This window comes from Rhineura floridana, chromosome 1 (assembly GCF_030035675.1).
Source record: "Rhineura floridana isolate rRhiFlo1 chromosome 1, rRhiFlo1.hap2, whole genome shotgun sequence".
Taxonomy (NCBI): Eukaryota; Metazoa; Chordata; class Lepidosauria; order Squamata; family Rhineuridae; genus Rhineura; species Rhineura floridana.
This window is the reverse complement of record NC_084480.1, coordinates 142,681,186-142,699,345: the sequence shown is the minus strand read 5'-3', so window position 1 is coordinate 142,699,345 and position 18,160 is coordinate 142,681,186. Positions and strand designations below refer to the sequence as shown.

Sequence of the window (18,160 nt, the reverse complement as noted above, 5' to 3'; positions counted from 1 at the left end):
GGTGAAGGGTTAATAATAATAATAATAATAACAACAACAACAATAACAACAACAATAACAACAACAACAACAACAACAACAACAACAACAATAATAATAATAATAATAATAATAATAATAATAATAATAATAATAATAATAATATGGTAAGCAGTCCACCTCTGCATTTTTCACCCAATATTTTACAAAGAAGAATGATGGGAAATGAAGTGAAATGTAAGTTTATATACCTGCATTTACTCCCATCCACCTTTGCCTCTCCAGTGGGCCCAGAAAATAATGTGAGGTCACATGAAACAGTTCTATGTTGTGGGGGGTGTACATATATAAGCATCTATGTGTACATATCCATATTTAATGCAATCATATGGGTATCAGTGTAAAAAATAAATCTTCTCCCTCCCGTTGTTGATTGGTTACTTTACATTCCCCCATCTTTCATTTCTCTCTGTGTTGTTTACCTTCACTACCTAAGCTTCTTGGGATAAGGACCTATTCTGTAAAGCAGCCTTCAACCTGTTACTCTCCAGATGAGGAAGAGAATGAGACTTTAATAATACTCATTTCTTCAGACCTCTACAAAATGAAGACCAGGGAAAGGTTAAGATATCAGCAGGACTATTTTACAGCACACCGAATTTTAAAGCATTTTAATAACTTCACTTGGGGCAGGTAGAAGCATCAGTCAAAAAGCTTTTAGCTTTTGTTATGTTAGCAATCCTATATGTACTTACTAGGGAGTAAGTCTCACTGAAATCAGCAGGACTTACTTCCAGATATGCGTAGAATTGGAATGCATACCTTGTAACAAGTATTGCTAGTGGCATGAATATAGCTGATTGTAGAGCTAAGCCTATGGTTGCTGGACAGCATAAAATATAAACATTATTTTAAGGCAAAAACTAAATCAGGCAACCCAAAGCAACCCAGAAATGTTTGGACTTCTGCCAACTTTGCCATATTGACATCCATGGGAATACATTGATTTGGCTGTAGGTTGAGCTTCATTTTACTTCTAAGCTTTAGCAAAACCTTTTTAATAAATGTGTTTGCAATATGCGAAATAGTACAGTTTGATTTTAGCTAGACACCTTGGGAACATTTAATTTTGCCAGCAATGTTCATAGCAACAGGCATGTAAATAAATATATGAAAGCATATTAAAGTACCCTAGAACTGGGAAAAGCAGAAAAATTACGGTATGCTTTATGATCATCAGTGTTTAGAGAACAGAAGTCAATCTTTAACGTTTTGAGTGGCACTAAATTTAACAGTTGTCCCCAAAACAAAGCTGGTTGCACTTTAACACCCATTGGATTCAATGGAACATAACTCAACTGCAAAAAAGATAACTTCCAGGTAACCAGTTTATTATGCATTGATCCTGATTTGTTTGCATAAAGTTTGCAGAGAGGTTAGATGACATCAGCAATTTATTGGGCATTTGTTCCAGTTTGTTTGCAGGGAGGTTTTGATGAAGCTGCATCAAGCAAATTTTATCCTACAGAAGCAGATTTGTTGCACAGGAGTTCTAAATCAGCTTTAACTGCTCAACCTGGATTTGCTGATATGTGGTTGAATCCCTCCTAAAAATTGTGGCACCCTGGAAGTGCCTTAAATTATCCTGTTGATTTCAATATGACTTTCTTCAGATTATTAATATGTATGAAGCTGTGCATTTCCACTACAAAATATCTAGTGAAAATATTAAATGGATTAATAATGTTTTGAAAAGCTAGCATATTTCTTCTTTCTTTTGTACCCTGACTATTTTTTTTACATTTTCCTTTAGTATAATATGGGGAAATTGCTAAATATTTGATGACGATTCCAAATATGTTTAGAAATCTAAATGGACTAATAAAATAATTCTGCAACTATTTATTGCATATCCATCAGTACAAAGAGAATATTGTTAAATATAATTAGAACAATTATATTAAATTGCATGGAAACTCTATTCAGTTGTTTTTAATATAGAAAATTGTGTTTCTATTCCACTTCAGTGAACTTTCTAAATTTAAAATCATTTTTAAAAAAAAAAAATCAAGATATATCCCTTGTTGCAAAATTCTGCAGACAAGGAAAGGTGCATGATACACATAGCATATATGAGAATCTGTAGGATCAGCTCAAGGTTTTTCATTGCCTTGTGCAAAGAAACCCTGTGCATTGCCTCAGAGGATTCTGGAATATACTATCAGTGTATGTAGGCAAGGCTAGAATCTGAAACAGTCCAGACTTGAATTGTGCTGCATCTCTTAATACTAACACTTTTCACTACTGGGATTTGATGTCCCAAGAATTAACATAATGATTCACAAAGGATGCAATCTGGAAACCATCTCTTTTGGGGCAACAAGGTAGACTTAACTAGAACTACCATACAGTAAATTCTGGATCCTAGTCACATTATCTTTCAGCTGTCTCGTTAAATATGTACTTTCCTTTTGGTGTGGTGAACTACAATTATGCAAACTGGGACAGTAATTGCTTCTTGAGAAAAATAATAATTGACACCCCTGTTGTAAGCATGACTGTTCATGCACCAGACAAGTACAAAATTACAAAATCTTCATAATACACAATCTAAGATAGCACTTTGTAGGCAAGACTCTGAAAAGAATGTTGCAAAATTAATCATCCTGCTGCATAAGATTTAATAGACACATTGCACAGGTCAATAAACTGGAGAACATACTAGTTGCGTTCTAGATTCTACTACGCTTGTTTCTATTAGCAGATGTGTTACTGGTCTCTCCAGGTTCACTTTCAATTAATCAATAATAAAGGTGGAAGGTAATCTAGAAAAAATATGAACACGAGGTACTTGTTCTAGACTAGGCCATTCTCATTTTCCAGTTCATATTCCAGAGTTCTAGACTCAGACCTGTTTGCATTAGATCAATTTTGTTCCTAGTTTTCACACTGCAAACATCAGGGTCTAGGACTGCAGAAAGGAAGGAAGGAAGGAAGGAAGGAAGGAAGGAAGGAAGGAAGGAAGGAAGGAAGGAAGGAAGGAAGGAAGGAAGGAAGGAAGGAAGGAAGGAAGGAAGGAAGGAAGGAAGGAAGGAAGGAAGGAGGAAGGAAGGAAGGAGTTGCTGTGGAGAGAAAGGTTTATGTTTATGTTTGTTTATTTATTTTTATCCTGCCTTTCAGAAAATTTCTCACAAGGCGCCTCTTCCCACTCTGCTCAATGCATCAAACAACTGCATGAAAAACAGACTACAAAACTACTAGGAACGCATTTCAGACATGTAAACAGCCTTACAAGTAACCAAAATAGCCCTGCCTTATTTTCAGACAATTATAGTAAACACTGCCTAAAAGCATCCCCTTTGTACTGTCCAGAAGATCCTTACCTGTTAATTGAGCTAACACTGGGCACTGTGTCGTTGTCACACACTCGCTCTGCTAAAAGCCTGTCCCTGATCTCCCAGGCAAACATGGTGGGGTTTTGGCGCTTATATTCTGCAATTTTTTCTACTACTTTGGGTGTGGCGACCTTTGGTTTTGACCCCCCAATAACTCCAGGCTTAATGCTTCCAGTCTCATAGTACCTACAATGAAATTTCAGGAAAGGGAAAAAAATTACAATCAATTCACAGGAATGCATTTTCAGTGGTCATGACCATTATATATTCTAATATTATGGTCCCCGAGTAAGTTGCAAGGCGTGTATTTAATTCTCCCACTGAAATCAATAAGACTTAAGTGTTTAACTTCACCTGATTTGTGTCCTAATTCTTTTTTAAATTTGCTATTATAGATTGTTTTATATATAACTATATGTGCATGTGTGTGTTTTCTCTCCTGGCCACAAGGCAATAAACATGATGTGAGTTTAAAGGGCAAGCGAGCATTGCAAATTAACTGGAAATTTGTGTTATTAATCTGTGGTAGCAACAATAAAAAAAATAAATTGGCACCAGCATAATTTATTTTTATTTTTTATTTTTTTTTGCACTGATCTCATTCGTAGTAAATTACTATTTAAGGCTTGCCATAGTTTTGCAATGAAGTGGTCAAACCATATCATGGAAAAATAAATGCAGTCAAAACAAATGCATCAATTTTAATTCTTGTTTACATTATTTTTCATTTGAAACTGTGAAGTACAAAAATGAAAATACATTTTTACTAACTGCTATTTTCAGGGTGGGAATAATTATCCTTGTTTTTGAACTGCTGCCTTTGCAATTAACTAAGCTCTATCGGGCTATCAATGAGACTACTCCCCCCAGTAAGCAATTGCAATTTTCTGATAAAACTAAAAAAAGAATCTACCAAGCACTTGTCCTACACTGGCACCAATAAAATGGATAAAGTTACATTACAGAAATTTTTTTAACTTGCACCCTTTGAGTCTAATGCTCAGCTACTGTAAACTAGAGCAAAGATTATGTGGGTTTCTGAATTCATATTTTTGAGAACAGGCATGATAACACACCAGCGGCAGCTCAGCAGGAGAATTCCCAACAAGGAAAGCCCAACTATTTGTGTACATTGCTATATACCACAATTTTAGCCAAGCCATGTAATAAATCTGTTTTGTTAATCATTGTTCTATATGGAAGGCTCAGACACCCATGTCACATTAAAGTAAGATTAATTTACTGTTTGATTCCAATGTGAGAAAGAGACAACAGCATTTTGAACCCAGCATCTAACTATAGTTTAGTGCCCATCATTTTCATGAAATTGAAATTTACACAATTTAAATTTTTAAAAAACAGAAATATTTTCTGGGTGCCCTTTGTCAGGCCCTAATATCCTGGTTAATCAGAATGTCAAGACACATAAATGAGATTCTAGAAGCATTAAAATCAATGAGAATTTTGCCATTGATTTCAGTGGGATACGTAGCTTGCTTATATCCACTGTTCATTATATTTCTGTAAGATTTTTGAAGAAACAGTCACTGTTCAGCTCTTGCTTATCTGAGCAATACTAGTGAAACAAAGCTTTACTGACTGGGGCTTATAGGAGATGTAGTTCAAAACATCTGGAGTGCACCAGGTTAGGGAAGGATGGATTAAGCTTTTCATTAGAGCTGTCTATTACACTGAACCTAACTAAGGTATAACATTTTCTTGTACATACAATAAATATCATAAAACAATTAATAGTGCACATTGGTATGACAAACAATGCATAAGAAATCTAGCCATTTAAATGCCTTTGTGCACTGGCTCTCCTGTTTTAATCAGCCCTGCCTGATTAAAAACTTTAATTAAGAACTTTAATTTAAACCAGTTTGTTGTCATCAAAACCAACAGTTCCTGCTGGGAGGAAGGGCGGGATATAAATCAAATAATAAATAATAAATAAAACAACTGAATCAGGTTCAGTCTAAGCAATTATAACTGGGCTAATAAACAATGTACTTATGAACTCAACTCATTGTACATATGAGAAGTACTTTTTATTTTTACAATGGAAGTTTATTTTCTGCATATCCTTTCACACTTTTTATCCCTCAGTAACTGGACTCTGTATCATAGATTATTATTATTATTATTATATTTATTAGTCGCCCATCTGGCTGGTTGACCAGCCACTCTGGGCGACGTACAGGATAAAATACATTGAACATTAAAAATTAAAATTTAAGGACCCAAACAGCTTTATTTTGTTTTACTTTTTACTACTCCAAATAGCATATATGATTCCTTCCCTTCCATTTTATTCCATTTTATCCTTACCCTGTGTTAGGTGAGGCTAAGAGACAGAGTGATTGGTGCATGGTTACCCAGTCAGCTTCATGGCTGAGAATGGATTTGAACTCAGGTTTTCCACCCATTGAATGGTCTGTGAGCATTCAATAATAGTACTGAGCAGTTACATAGCACTTTAGAGTTTTCAGTTCACTTGACACGCAGTCCACACAACAGTTCTGTAAGGTAGGTCAGTATTATTACTCCCACATTGGAAAGGGTAGGCTAAGATTTTAAACAATGGCTTGCCTTAAGTCACCTAGTGAAATCACGGCAGTAGTGAGATTTAACTTGCTCCTTAATGGGTCTGTGTTCAGTCTACAACCCTATCCTGGCAAGTGCTATAACACTACTTAAGCTAAGCAAATTTGGAGTGGACCTGATCTGAGAGTGTTATATTTCATTAGTAGGTGAAAATGCCACTCATATTTTAAAAGTGTGAGTAAACAGGATTCTGAATAAAGGTCAACAAAATAAGTGGACCTGATTTCAGGAATCGAAAATTACTGAACTATCCAAACACAACTTTTATTTTCCACTAATGTTAGGGTAGTTAAATTTCATATCAGACCAAATTTTCCTTTGTGATATGAACAACCATCATAAGGCAAACTGCACTCACATATAACTTAATGTACAGTTTGAGGAGACCACAGCTCCCAGAATACCATGTCCAGTCTTGAAAAGAAGAGTCTAAACCCAGGCCCGCTCAGTCTTATTACACATTAATAGTAGTATAATTGTTAATATCCACAAGCAAAATCAGTTATACATGCATAGCTAAGATGGCTCAGCAACAAACTATTAAATACAGAAACAATTTGTTGATGTTGAATGGTTCACCACTATTTGTTTTGTGCCAAGGTTTTACTTAAAAGTAGTAAATTAAGAAATACTGGTTCCAAAATTTAGAATCAAGTTTATTTTCTGCGTGGGTTCCTTTGATTTTTTATATATATACAGAGAGAGAGCATGCTCCAATTACAGTGGCATTTTACCAACTGTAATTATTAGTTATGAAAATAATGAGCTATGAAATTCCAATTTATTGCTGACAACTTAAATGACAAAGCTCCAGAACTCAATTCTTATCTCCGTAGTAATGCAAATGTATCTAGTGGCAAATCTATTCAGAAACATAGATATTCTCTCTGGTAGGTAAATGAGTTCCTTATTTATTAGTTTTTATTCACTGATACTAACAGAAATAAACTAATCTTCAAAGTGGCTACAGTCAGGACAGGAGAAAGCAAAAATGAACTGTCACAAAACTGTTGCCATTCACACTAGTTATTAAAAATAGCACATAGATGATATTCCAGAGATCATGCAAAATATTGTTGTCCTGTTCTGGCATCACAAATAAAACTTGAAAAAATCTGTAGTTGCACAGTCTTAATACTACTGATGTCTCTGACAGGCTTTTTCTTGAGTTTGTTATCTTGTCTCTTTTAGGGGATATCAAACACAGAACATTTAAGGATCCAGTCCTGAGGCTACTTACTCAAGAGTATTTCCTTTAAAGATAGCTGAACACCTCCAGAGTAAGGGGGTTAGAACTGCAGCTTGTTACCTTGACTTTCCACACATGGCAGTATAAAATCATTATCTTTAATCCAGTGAATTGGTGTTATGTCAAATAGATCTAAGACAGAAAATATCCAGGTCTGCTTGTATCTGCTGACCTTCTCTACACCCTACAATTGACTCTAAGGATTTCATAGCCATATAGAGAATAAGGATATAGTACAGATTTGCAATCACAGGACACTTTGAAGAACAATTTAATTCATTGCAGATTTGTTCATGTTTTAATATAAAGAGCACTGGTTTTGCATTCGTAGTCAAGGAACTTTATGTAGTGAAAGATGCCCTTACAAAAAGAAAGCATAATTTATTGAATTTATTCTCTATGAGAGTTCTGCTCTAGTTAGTGTGAAATTGCACAACTTTCTAAGGATGTTTTCTATGTGCAACACATAGAACAAATCTTTACAAATACACTATGAATAGCTTTTTTAAAGAGTCAATGGAAGAACAGGAGAGATACGAATGGAAGTAATATTTAAAATATTGATATGCTGTTGAAAAATTCATGATAAAAATCTGTAAGTTGTATTCTATGCATGTTTACTCAGATGCAAACTCCACTGTCTTCAATAGAACTTACATGTAAGCATGCATAGGATTGCAGCCGAAATTAATCAAACATTTATACAAAACAAATGCAACCAAAACCTTAACTTTTTCTAAGTTAGGCAGGTGAAAAATAAAGTACTAATAGATAGCAAATAACCTGTCCAGACTCTTCTAAAGATACTGGGGAAGAAGTGGGGGGAGAGAGACAACAAAGAATTCTGTGACATCTTAAGGTATTGTGGTATAAGCTTTCTGTTACTAAGGGAAAAGGTATTATGAATATGATGGAAAGCACGGTGGTGTGGTACATTAAACAAACTCTCCTTTTTAAGAGCCAATACCTGATTGTTGTGATCTATCTGTCACCTTATATCAGTTTAATCTATCTGGCTAGTTTATTTAAATGAAAAGAACATTTAGAGCATTATATCACACCATGTTCAAAAACATGATGTGCCTATAATCACACAAGTCCTCAGCATAGGTCAGGTTGTACTTTACATTCTGAAATGATGGTAATTACCCTCTTCATTTTAAAAAGTATTCTGCTGTTCCTACGAGGTTTAGAACATTTCCATTGTGAACAGATGGGTTCACTTGAAGTTCAAAAATTAAGATTATTAATAATCACACTGCTTCTTATTTCCTGTATGCAAATTAATTTCATTTCACAAATAAAACATGATTTAAACAGCTTAATTTTACAATCATCCAAAGAAACACTATGGCCACAATCCAATGCAGAGTTGCATTCATCGATTTCCAATGGTTTCAACATGGTTTACACTGTTCTGTTGGATATTTCTGTACCATCATTATTTGAATTGCTAAAGCAGAATGTTTCTTAGAAACCAAAATCGTACAATTTATTGAATAGTAATTTTCCATAGCATTGAGATGACTCACAAACTTGCCAAAATATTCAGTAGGAAGTATATAATAAATAATAAATAAAATAAATGCATATACCCACACCTACGGATTTGCCAGAAACTCTTGTCAACATTGGATTATCTCCCAAGAATTCTGCCTAGTCATGAGCTAAACTGTTTCTTGTAATACACTCTAATAACAAAACAGCATTTTATATTTTCTCTTTAAGAATCTTTAAGAATCAAAGGATTCACTTATCTCCTTTTACCTGCCAAGAATTTTGCTGACACAGCCATGGCTGACCCGTAGTTGCCTGGAAATGTCGCAGGGTCTGACACCTTGATGGGCAAGTTCCACAATCCTTTGGCGGACTACGTCAGGGAGTGGTCGACCATTCACAAAAACACCCCCTAACTGATTCACTCCTCCATGTCCTGAAACATATGGGGGAGAAGCAAAAACAAAAACAAAAACAAGCAGAGAAAAAATACATCTTTGTGACTGTTTAGAAGATGCTAACAGAAGGCCTGTTTTAGCTATAGATTCCCATCTATCATTAAGCACTGGGCAACTTCTTAACAAGAGTTTCAGCTCAGCATTTCTAAAATGCTGGCTATGGTTTATTTGCTGAGAGCAGGAGGAACAATGTTATTTACTGAGACCTAATTTGACACTGATAGAAATTTTACACTTGTGTAACTCTAATTACTTCAATAATTACCCAGGATTATGTAGCATGAGAATCAGGCCTCTGGTTTGCAAAACCATCTCTCAAAAGTTATTTGTAAGAAAACCCTTAAAATAATCTGGCAGTGTAAAATCATGTATTTTGACTATCTGATTTAAGGGTGGATATAAAGGATGAAATCCTTAGCCCATTCACTTTTAAGTACCATTGAGATCAATAAGACTTACTTCCAAGTAAATGTGTTTAGGATCAGGGTTGCTATCTACCTTGGATAGAAAAGAAGGTCAAAACATTTTCCTCTATGAGAAAAATGTGGTCAAATTTAGCAAATTTGATTTAAAAGTGGACTTTGCCAAAACATTCACTTTTTCTTTCAAAATCACAGTTTAATTATGAATGTCCTCTAGATACATATAAATATATGTATATGCAATAACTTCTAGCTGCAACAGCTTCTGAAAACATTAGGATCCTACAAACCTGACTCCGCCAAACTTAGTACATTATTCTTTGTGTGTGTACATTTTCACTACTCTCCTTTAGCAAGATGAAACATATATCTGGTGTGAAATGGTTCTCAACTATATGAATAGCAGCTAACTAGGTAAAATCAGTGAGCATGAAATATAGTGGCATGTACCTAACTGAAAAAATATAATTAACTCCCAAATTGTTAAGTATGCAAACCACTTATAATAGAGAAATGGCAATGTTGAAAACAAATAATTGCAATAACCAGCATCACTAGCAACAATTGAGCAAAAGTAATAAGCTAATCTCTCTATTTACAGAGGACTTGAACGGTACAGAATCAGCTGACAAGTCAAACTGTTTCTGTGTTAAACAAATGAGTTACATATATAAACCACTTAAAATTTAAATCAAATATTTTTACAATTGATAAACTGCTCTCAGATTTTGCCAAACATCCTCTAAAACTGTCACAACATATGAAAAATCCACAGTAACTACTTGATTAGTAGAGTTAGTTTTGAGTCAACAAAGTACAGATTCTTACTGAAGTTCCTTGTCATGTTACAAACTGATTTTTTTAATTTTTCATCTGACTAGCTATGACTAAAAATGTTCTGCCCTGAAAATGAAGTTTGGCAAGTTCACTTTGTGCTTTCTTTGTTTTACTGATGCCTTCATTTTGAGCTCTAATATTTTGTCTGAACCAATAAAGACAGGAGTTTTTAAATTAAACGGGTACAGCCTAGTAATATGTTGAAAGAATATGGTTTTCAGTCATTATTTTTACCCCAGTAGATGTGGTGCTGTTAAATATTGTTCACTATGTTGGCTACATGAAAACCCTCCAAAATTACAAGTTTGCAAAGTCAAAATTAGGCAAAGGGACTGTATACTTTAAGGTCTTGAGTAGCTATATATTTGGATGTAATCTATATTGGTTTAAAATCCTATACTGCAGCAATGAGGAGAGGGGTCTGATTTATCAGTTTGCTTCGACAGCCATATATCCCTGCTCTAGAAGTTATGCAGAGTTCCATCTTCCAAGCTGAAACTGATAAGACAGTTGAAAGAAAATGAAACCCAGCTGAACTTAACAAAATTAGAGTACCTGGACTAGTTAGGTAAATCCAAGAATGAAGCACTGACATAGCCCAACAAGTCAACAAAGTTACAAACAGGAGATTACTGTTACTGTAATATCCAAGTGTAAAGATGATTTATGAGTGGAAGAGAAAGAAAAAGATAGAGAAAGGGGTGGGGGACAACTTGTAAACAGAAGGGGGGATTCCCTCACATCCTGGTGGATAAAGGTTATAGAAAACTCTAATTCTAACAAAAAACAGACTATCCTGGACACCCTGGCTCAAATATGTTAATAAAAGAGGTAATGGATGCAGTCCTACTCACACCTGGTCTGCTTAAAACCCATTGGTGTTGGTGGGGTTTAAGCAATCTAACAGAGCACAGGATTGGAGCCAAAGTAAACAGCGGGTTAATATTCCATCCTTGTAAAGGTTTGTAGTGGGGGGGCAGGTAATCACTTTTCCTGAATTAGAGGCCTTGCATGTATATATAATGCTCAATGCTAGGCTAGTGAGCAGTAAAAACAGTAAGCAAGTTTAAACAAACAGATGTTTTAGGAAAGCTAAAAGATACACAGAGAGAGAGAGAGAGAGACGCATAGACACAAATAGATGATGGTGAAATTCTGTTTCCAGAAATATTACTTTCTTCCCCCCACCCTCCCCCAATGGCCAGTTCCAAGCCTAAAGCCCTTTAATTTTCATCCAATATAAAATGAAAATAAAAGTAAGAAGGCATTCTGAGTTTCCATTCTGACTCTATATGGACTGGGAAGAATGCCAGAAAAACCACCCTTCCCTACCAAAGCCTGGGACAGGTTGCTATTAAATCTGACCGACCTGCACTCTTTTCCTCGATGGGCTGGGTCTGCAGTTCTTAGAATGTGGAAGCGGAGCTAAAAGAAACTGCACACAAGTCCTTTCAGGGTCTCTCACTGGCAGTTAAAGGGGACACGAATTTATGCCCTTCACCTTACTGGCTGGAGAAATTTATGGAATGGAAAGGGAATAACTAGTTTAAATGAAAAGAAAACGATCCATCCGTGGGGATACTCCAGTGTGTGCCTTCTCTATTATCAGACCAGAAATTCTCCATCACCAGCTAGAAGTTCTAGGTGTTTTAATGTAGGGGATCAAAGTGAAGGCAAAGCGCTTGGACAAACAACAATAGATCAGACCTTCATTGCTTCCAGGAACATCCAAGCACATTAAAGCTCACGAGATCTAGAGCGATCAGATAGTTTGTTCTCAGAATGCAAATTAGCTCAGCCCTGATAAGTTATTGCTCGTTGTTGGTCCCAAAATAAGATTCCTTGTCTCCTTGGGATAACTGATCTGTCCCAGACAGGGAAATTAGCTTACAGCGATTTAGTAAACCTGGAACAGCAAATTTCCGCAATAGAATTAGCTCCTGGAAAAACTTCCACAGTGAAGCTGGGCGCATGAGTGAGTGAGTGAGTAAGACAGACAGACAGACAGACACACAGACACACAGACAGACAGACAGACACACACACACACACACACACACACACACACACAGAGAGAGAGAGATGCTGTGTACCAGTGAAGGGAGTTCTGCAGGGATCTTTCCCATTTTCTACCAATGTGCATGCAGTTAATCTGTATTAGAGATCTGCAAAACAGACTAAACTATGTAAATGCACACGTGGCTAAATGTATTGCTATATATAGCTGTGCCTGTGACCTAAGTAGCTGTTTATTATTTTATTGATCATATTTTCATCCAGTGCTTCCTTCAAGGGCCCCAGGCTATAGATAGATATATAGTCACTAAACCATCAGAAAAGGGAGAACAAGATATATGCATATGCATAAAAAGGGCCAGTCCTTCTTAAGCCTTGAGTTTGTTTGGATACAAAGTTTTATAAAACTGATGAATCACAAATGCTCATTACTTTACTAAAATGTGGGCAGGGGAGATAGGAGAAGGGTATATGGGACAGGGAGGGGGGCTAGCATTCACACATAGTGGACTAAAACTCACTAGCAGTCCATAAACAAATGCACTATATATATATATATATATATATATATATATATATATATATATATGGTACGTCTGAACTTTATGCCGTTTCTCTTTGTCTATTGCACATGATTTCTTGTTAAGTTTATCTTTTTGACACGTCCATGCTTTAACACACTCCCCAGCTTTATCTGGACCAGTTGGTTATCTGGTCAATTATTATTATTATTTGCTCATTTGGATCACATGCAGAGGTTTATCTGCAGCTCATCCTTAAAAAAGTATCCCTGATGTTGATCAGCAGACTCAGCACTTAACATACATATATATTTAGTATAATACCGAATAATTTCTTCCCTTGGCTTGCAGACTCTCCATGCACTCGCAGGGCTTACATACTGCCGATGGGGAAGGCCAGGGGTGGCAAACATTGGTTGAGCTGAGATTTTTGGCTTGGGAAGTCAGCAACCCTTCATAATTTGAATGAGCCATCACCGAGAGTGTTAGCTGGAAGCATCAGCACCCCAGGTGCATTTTCTTTAGTGAGAAGAATTCTGACTTGGTTTCAATATACCTTTAGTGTAAATGAACTGTTGGCCTCAGAAACAAATGACTGAATACTGTAGTGTGTTAAAAGAGTAAAACTTTATGAGAGGAAGAGGTAACCAAGAGGGAAAGTTTTCCATACATATGATGATGGATGACGAGCCTGGAGAGATTGTAAATAATATCCTCGTTTGCCTAGAAGTAAGTAAAAGATCTCTTCCCAAGTCTGCCCAGCTCTGTCGTGCTAATTGAAAAGTCAGGTCAATTCAAGCTAATACATCAAGTAAGTGGAGTATGCAAAACTTTCAGTTTAAAACTCAGGCTATCAACTAGTTTAATCGATGTAGAAAATATACACAATGAATTGTCAGTAAAGATGAAAACTACTATAAAGAAATGGAGAGAGAGAGTCAGAGACACGACAGACATAGAAACAAGACATTTTCAATCTTCTCTGGTTTTCTGTCCACCTACAAAGGGTCTAATTTTCCAAGGTACTGCTACAATGGGGCATGAAGGTTTTATCCTGCCTGTGTGTTCTGATGCTTCTAGTGGGTAACGTGAGAAAACGTGTGTTTCCGGGGGGCCGACCAAAACATATATCGGGGCTGCCGAAATGAGGAGCCATCAGATGTATCCGGAGGTGATTTCTGTGGCTTTTGCAGAGGACTTTTCAGTCATTTTCCTGTTCCTATTTCCAGGGAGTTCCCTTGTTTAAGAGACCGTTAATCTAGCTCCAGCTCCAAAGCGCAGCCTTGGTTCAGACCCAATCTAAAAATAGATTCATATGAAGTAGATTAATATAGTACAGACTTCTTTATAATCAAAGGCTGTGCTTAGTTTAGAAAGTCAGTTGTTTTCTGGATGGTCCAGAGGAAACCTATTACGGGTTTTCTTCTTATAGGAGGGGTCGGCTTCTCTGTGGACTTAAACCGATGTTTCGGCGCCTCTTACAAAACAAACGCGTTTTCTGGCAGAAAGCGGCGCAGTGATATTCATGTACCGTAAAGATTGTCAGTCACATTCCCACCCGCTGTGTTGGGAACCAAGAGCAACAACTGGCTCCTTTTACCGGAACAGCTTTTAAATAACATAATCGCGAAGGGACTGAAAAAGCGGGGAAGTATAAGACTCAGGGCGGATGCTCTCCCCCCCCCTTTGTATGTGTTTGGTTTTGTTCTTCTTAAATTCCTGAAGAAGTTATCGATTTATCATTATTTAGGTTAATGGGGGAAACCCCTAGTCCCCTGGTAGCTTCCACGCACATGGTCTCTCTCTCTCTCTTCAAATTAGCACAAAGGCAAGGGGGGCAGGGAGGAAAGAAAAGAGAAAAGAAGGCTCCTTTTGATATTCGTATTTTAAAGCCTTTTTCCTCCAGTGCTAGACTGAGGCGCGCGCACACATCAGTAGTCTTAACATTTCCAGCCAATTTCAGCTATGAAGATTGTACTCCCCTCCTACTGTAGGTGAGGGCCCTTAAATACTTCCCAGGTAATTTTGCAATCTGATTGTTCTGTGTTGTGCTTTCTGCAAGTATCCAGTGATCTAATATGAAATTGTTTTATTTGAAGGGAAGACCGGATGGATGGGTAGATAGATAGATCACATAGACTTTTACTTAGAAAAGAAAATCCGTTTTGGCTAAAAGGCTCTTATGCATAAGGGAAATGCGATTAGTTCTACCCTATATTTCCTTGAAATCTCTGGATCTAATCCGGCGTTTAACTCACCATGAGAGAAGATGTCATTTCACATAACATTGTGTTAATGGATAAATCTCCTCCAGCCCTCTCAAGCACAACAAATCTCAAGAAAACACATTACACAACGACCTGCTGACTTAAACTTCCAATATTTAAGGTCCTTTTAAACATTCTGACTTATTTAGTCTTCACGTTTGCCTTTTTAAACTTATTTTGAGATCAAACTACTCTTATTTAAAAACTGCTGATCACTTTTAATTCTAAAATCGCATGTTAAGAAAACATTAGCAAGATGTTGCTACTACAGACTAAACTTTTCTTCTTTGTTTTGTTTTGTATTGTTTTGGTAACTTTTAAATCCAGTTTGCATTTTCTATAGAAAAGGGAAGGAGTTTCTGAAATCTTTCTGAAATTCTTTAGAAGGGCGTTAAAATAATCTTGGTGTTTTTAATTGTTATTTCTTCTAAGACCTTTTCTCCCTCCAATCCATATTTGCAAACTAAACAGGAAAAAATGAAAAGTCAAGTAGGGCCACCCTGAATTTTGTAAGATACACAGAGACACACACAGAATAAGTGGATGGAAGAGAGGAACAAATAAATCACAGTAAAAAGAGTAAGCCCTATTGAACTCAGCTAGGCTTATTTCTGAGTAGACATACATAGGAAAGCTCTGCAAGGTGTACCGTTATGCAAGTGTAAGGAGATCTGACATGCGATCTACTTGCCTAAATGCATTTAGAATAGGGGGTGCCTGTAACATTAGGACTAACTCTACTGCTCTTTCTGGATTTCGTTTGCTTTTCTAACAGCAATTAACCTGCGCTGAAGACATTCAAGGCTACGCCTTAGAATCCTCTACTGAGACTTTTGTTGTATTAAAATATTGATAGCGATGATGATGATGTTTTAAAATAAGCACAAACCAACCAGAGCGAACCAGTTTAAGTCCCATGGTGTGGGAAGAAGGGCACATGCTTTAAACCCTCCCATTGAAATTGATTGCACTTCAAATTAATTACACTTCAAAATGCTTTAACTTTGGCTGGATCGTGTCCTAAATCATGAATTCCAAAAAGGGAAAGATTTCCATTGCCTACATACTGTAGTCCAGGATGTGTGTGTGTTTGTGTGTGTGTAGGTTGGTTTTTTGTTTTGTTTCTAACTCCACCGAAACCACAAGGGGAATAACTGGACAGAGGAATAACTGGAGGAGGAGGCAAGCTGGGCAATGCGTCGCACTCGCCATCCTTCTGCAAACAGCAAGTCAAATACTGCCATCCCTCCCTAGTGATGCCCGAAGGCAGATATCTCGGCTACAGCAGCTTTTCCTCCTTCCTTTCCTCCCACACCTCCCAGTTAAACAAGTAAACACTCTGCGACTGCTTTGTGGAGCGGGGCAAAGGCTTGGTGGCCGACTCGGTCCTTAAATGTGGGGGGGGGGGTGACTGAACCAGCCGCCTCTACTTACTATGCATCGCTGCAAACGGGTCGTGCTTACAGTGTATTTCCATCTGGGCTGGCGGTCCACGCAGCTCGAGGCAAGCTGAGGCTTTTTTGTTTTTCAGATCAGGTTAAGCTAAACTCCCTGGGATTTCTTTCTTTCTTTCTTTCTTTCTTTCTTTCTGGGGAAGGGGTGGTTTATTTTTGAGTGGAAGGGTCACGTAAGTGTTGCTTGTAATAATTTTGTTTGAGAGAAACGAAAACAAATACGATGCGACAAGATCGCCCTCCGAGCCAACAGCAAAGAACCAGAGAAATCCTTGGGGAAGTTATTCCTTTCCGATGGAAGGGGCTTGGGAAGGGGGTGTCTTGGACACACTGGATGCCGCCACCGGTTCTCTGGAGTCGCCCTTCCCCTCCCCTCCCCCTTTCCCCCCTTTCCAAGCTCGGCCGTCTCCTGGCTCCGCTGAGTCTCTGGGTTTGGCGGCGGCTTTATTTTCCCCACCTCCAGGAGGAAAAAGCCATGAATTCCGTCCGGCGACAGAAAAAGAAAGTGGGGAGGGAGAGCGAGCGAGCGCGAGAGCCTCCAGACGGGCAGCAGAGTCGAGCGCTCCTTTACGTCTGCGGTCGTCCAAGGTGCCGAAAAAGAGGCGGGCAGGGATAGGTCACCTGCAGATATTCCACAGCTTTATCCTCGGTGGTTAATGTTCAGCGTGCATCTTCTTTCTTTCACAACAGGGTGACAAGGCAAGGGCGACCTAGGGGCGAGGAAAGTGCCCTGCGTCAGTCTTTTGTCCGAGGCGAGGCGGTGTGTCGGCGGCAAGGGTGTCCCCCTTCCTCCTCCTCCTCTTCGTCGTCGTCTTCCTCCTATCCAGCCCCGCTGGCAATCCAGGCTGGAAGTCTCAGCTAGCGCTACACCTCCAAAGGGGGGCTGAGGAAATGGCTCCTTGCCCAAAGAGAAAGCGCGGCTGTAGACAGGTGTCTCCCTCTCTCCCCTGGCCGGCGTCCCAAGTCCTGAGGAGAAAAGACAGCGGCGGAGGGAAGAAGTCCGTTTGTCTCCCCTCGGCTTTTCCCGGGGCAAGCGCGACAGCCTCGGTCCGCCTGGGCGTCTTCAGAGCAGAGGAAGTTGGCGGGAAGTTGCGCTTGGAGAGACGCCAGAGGAGGTGAGGAGAAAGCGGCTGCCGCGGCAGCAGTACCAGCCTGGCAGCGGCATCCCCGCCGCGCGACACAGAGACAAGGAGGGGAGGGAGAGGCGTTTTTTTGCTTGCCGCGCGCTTTCCCACCTCATGCGCCCTTCCGCGCGCACTTAAAGTTTGCCGCGCTCCTCTGGCAGCAGGCGTTGCGCTCTCAGGGCCAAGCGCGCGCGCGCGCCCCTGCCTAAGGCTGCAAAGGGAGCTCCCTCTCCGAGCAGGAAGAGAGTCGAGAGGGCAGGCGGCTGGTTCTAGTTGCGCGCCTGTATGTTTGTGTGTGTGTGTCTCCACCTGGCCAGTTCTCGCGGGAGGGAGG

The 18,160-nt window shown here is 38.5% G+C and overlaps 1 protein-coding gene across 2 annotated transcripts in view; it reads right to left on the bottom strand.

Annotated features, from left to right (window-relative positions):
• Positions 1 to 16,852, bottom strand: part of PAX5 (paired box 5) — a 348,343-nt gene extending 331,491 nt beyond the window's left edge. The window contains exons 1-3 of one of the 2 annotated variants that reach the window (XM_061634654.1): positions 16,683 to 16,852; positions 8,998 to 9,163; positions 3,363 to 3,560 (exon numbers count right to left, since the gene is read on the bottom strand). In XM_061634654.1, the coding sequence (XP_061490638.1) occupies positions 3,363 to 3,560; positions 8,998 to 9,163; positions 16,683 to 16,725 (407 nt within the window). In that variant the 5' untranslated portion in view covers positions 16,726 to 16,852. The remainder of the gene's footprint in view (positions 1 to 3,362; positions 3,561 to 8,997; positions 9,164 to 16,682) is intronic. The other variant, XM_061634664.1, reaches the window with a different exon arrangement.
• Positions 16,853 to 18,160: the final 1,308 nt, after the last annotated feature.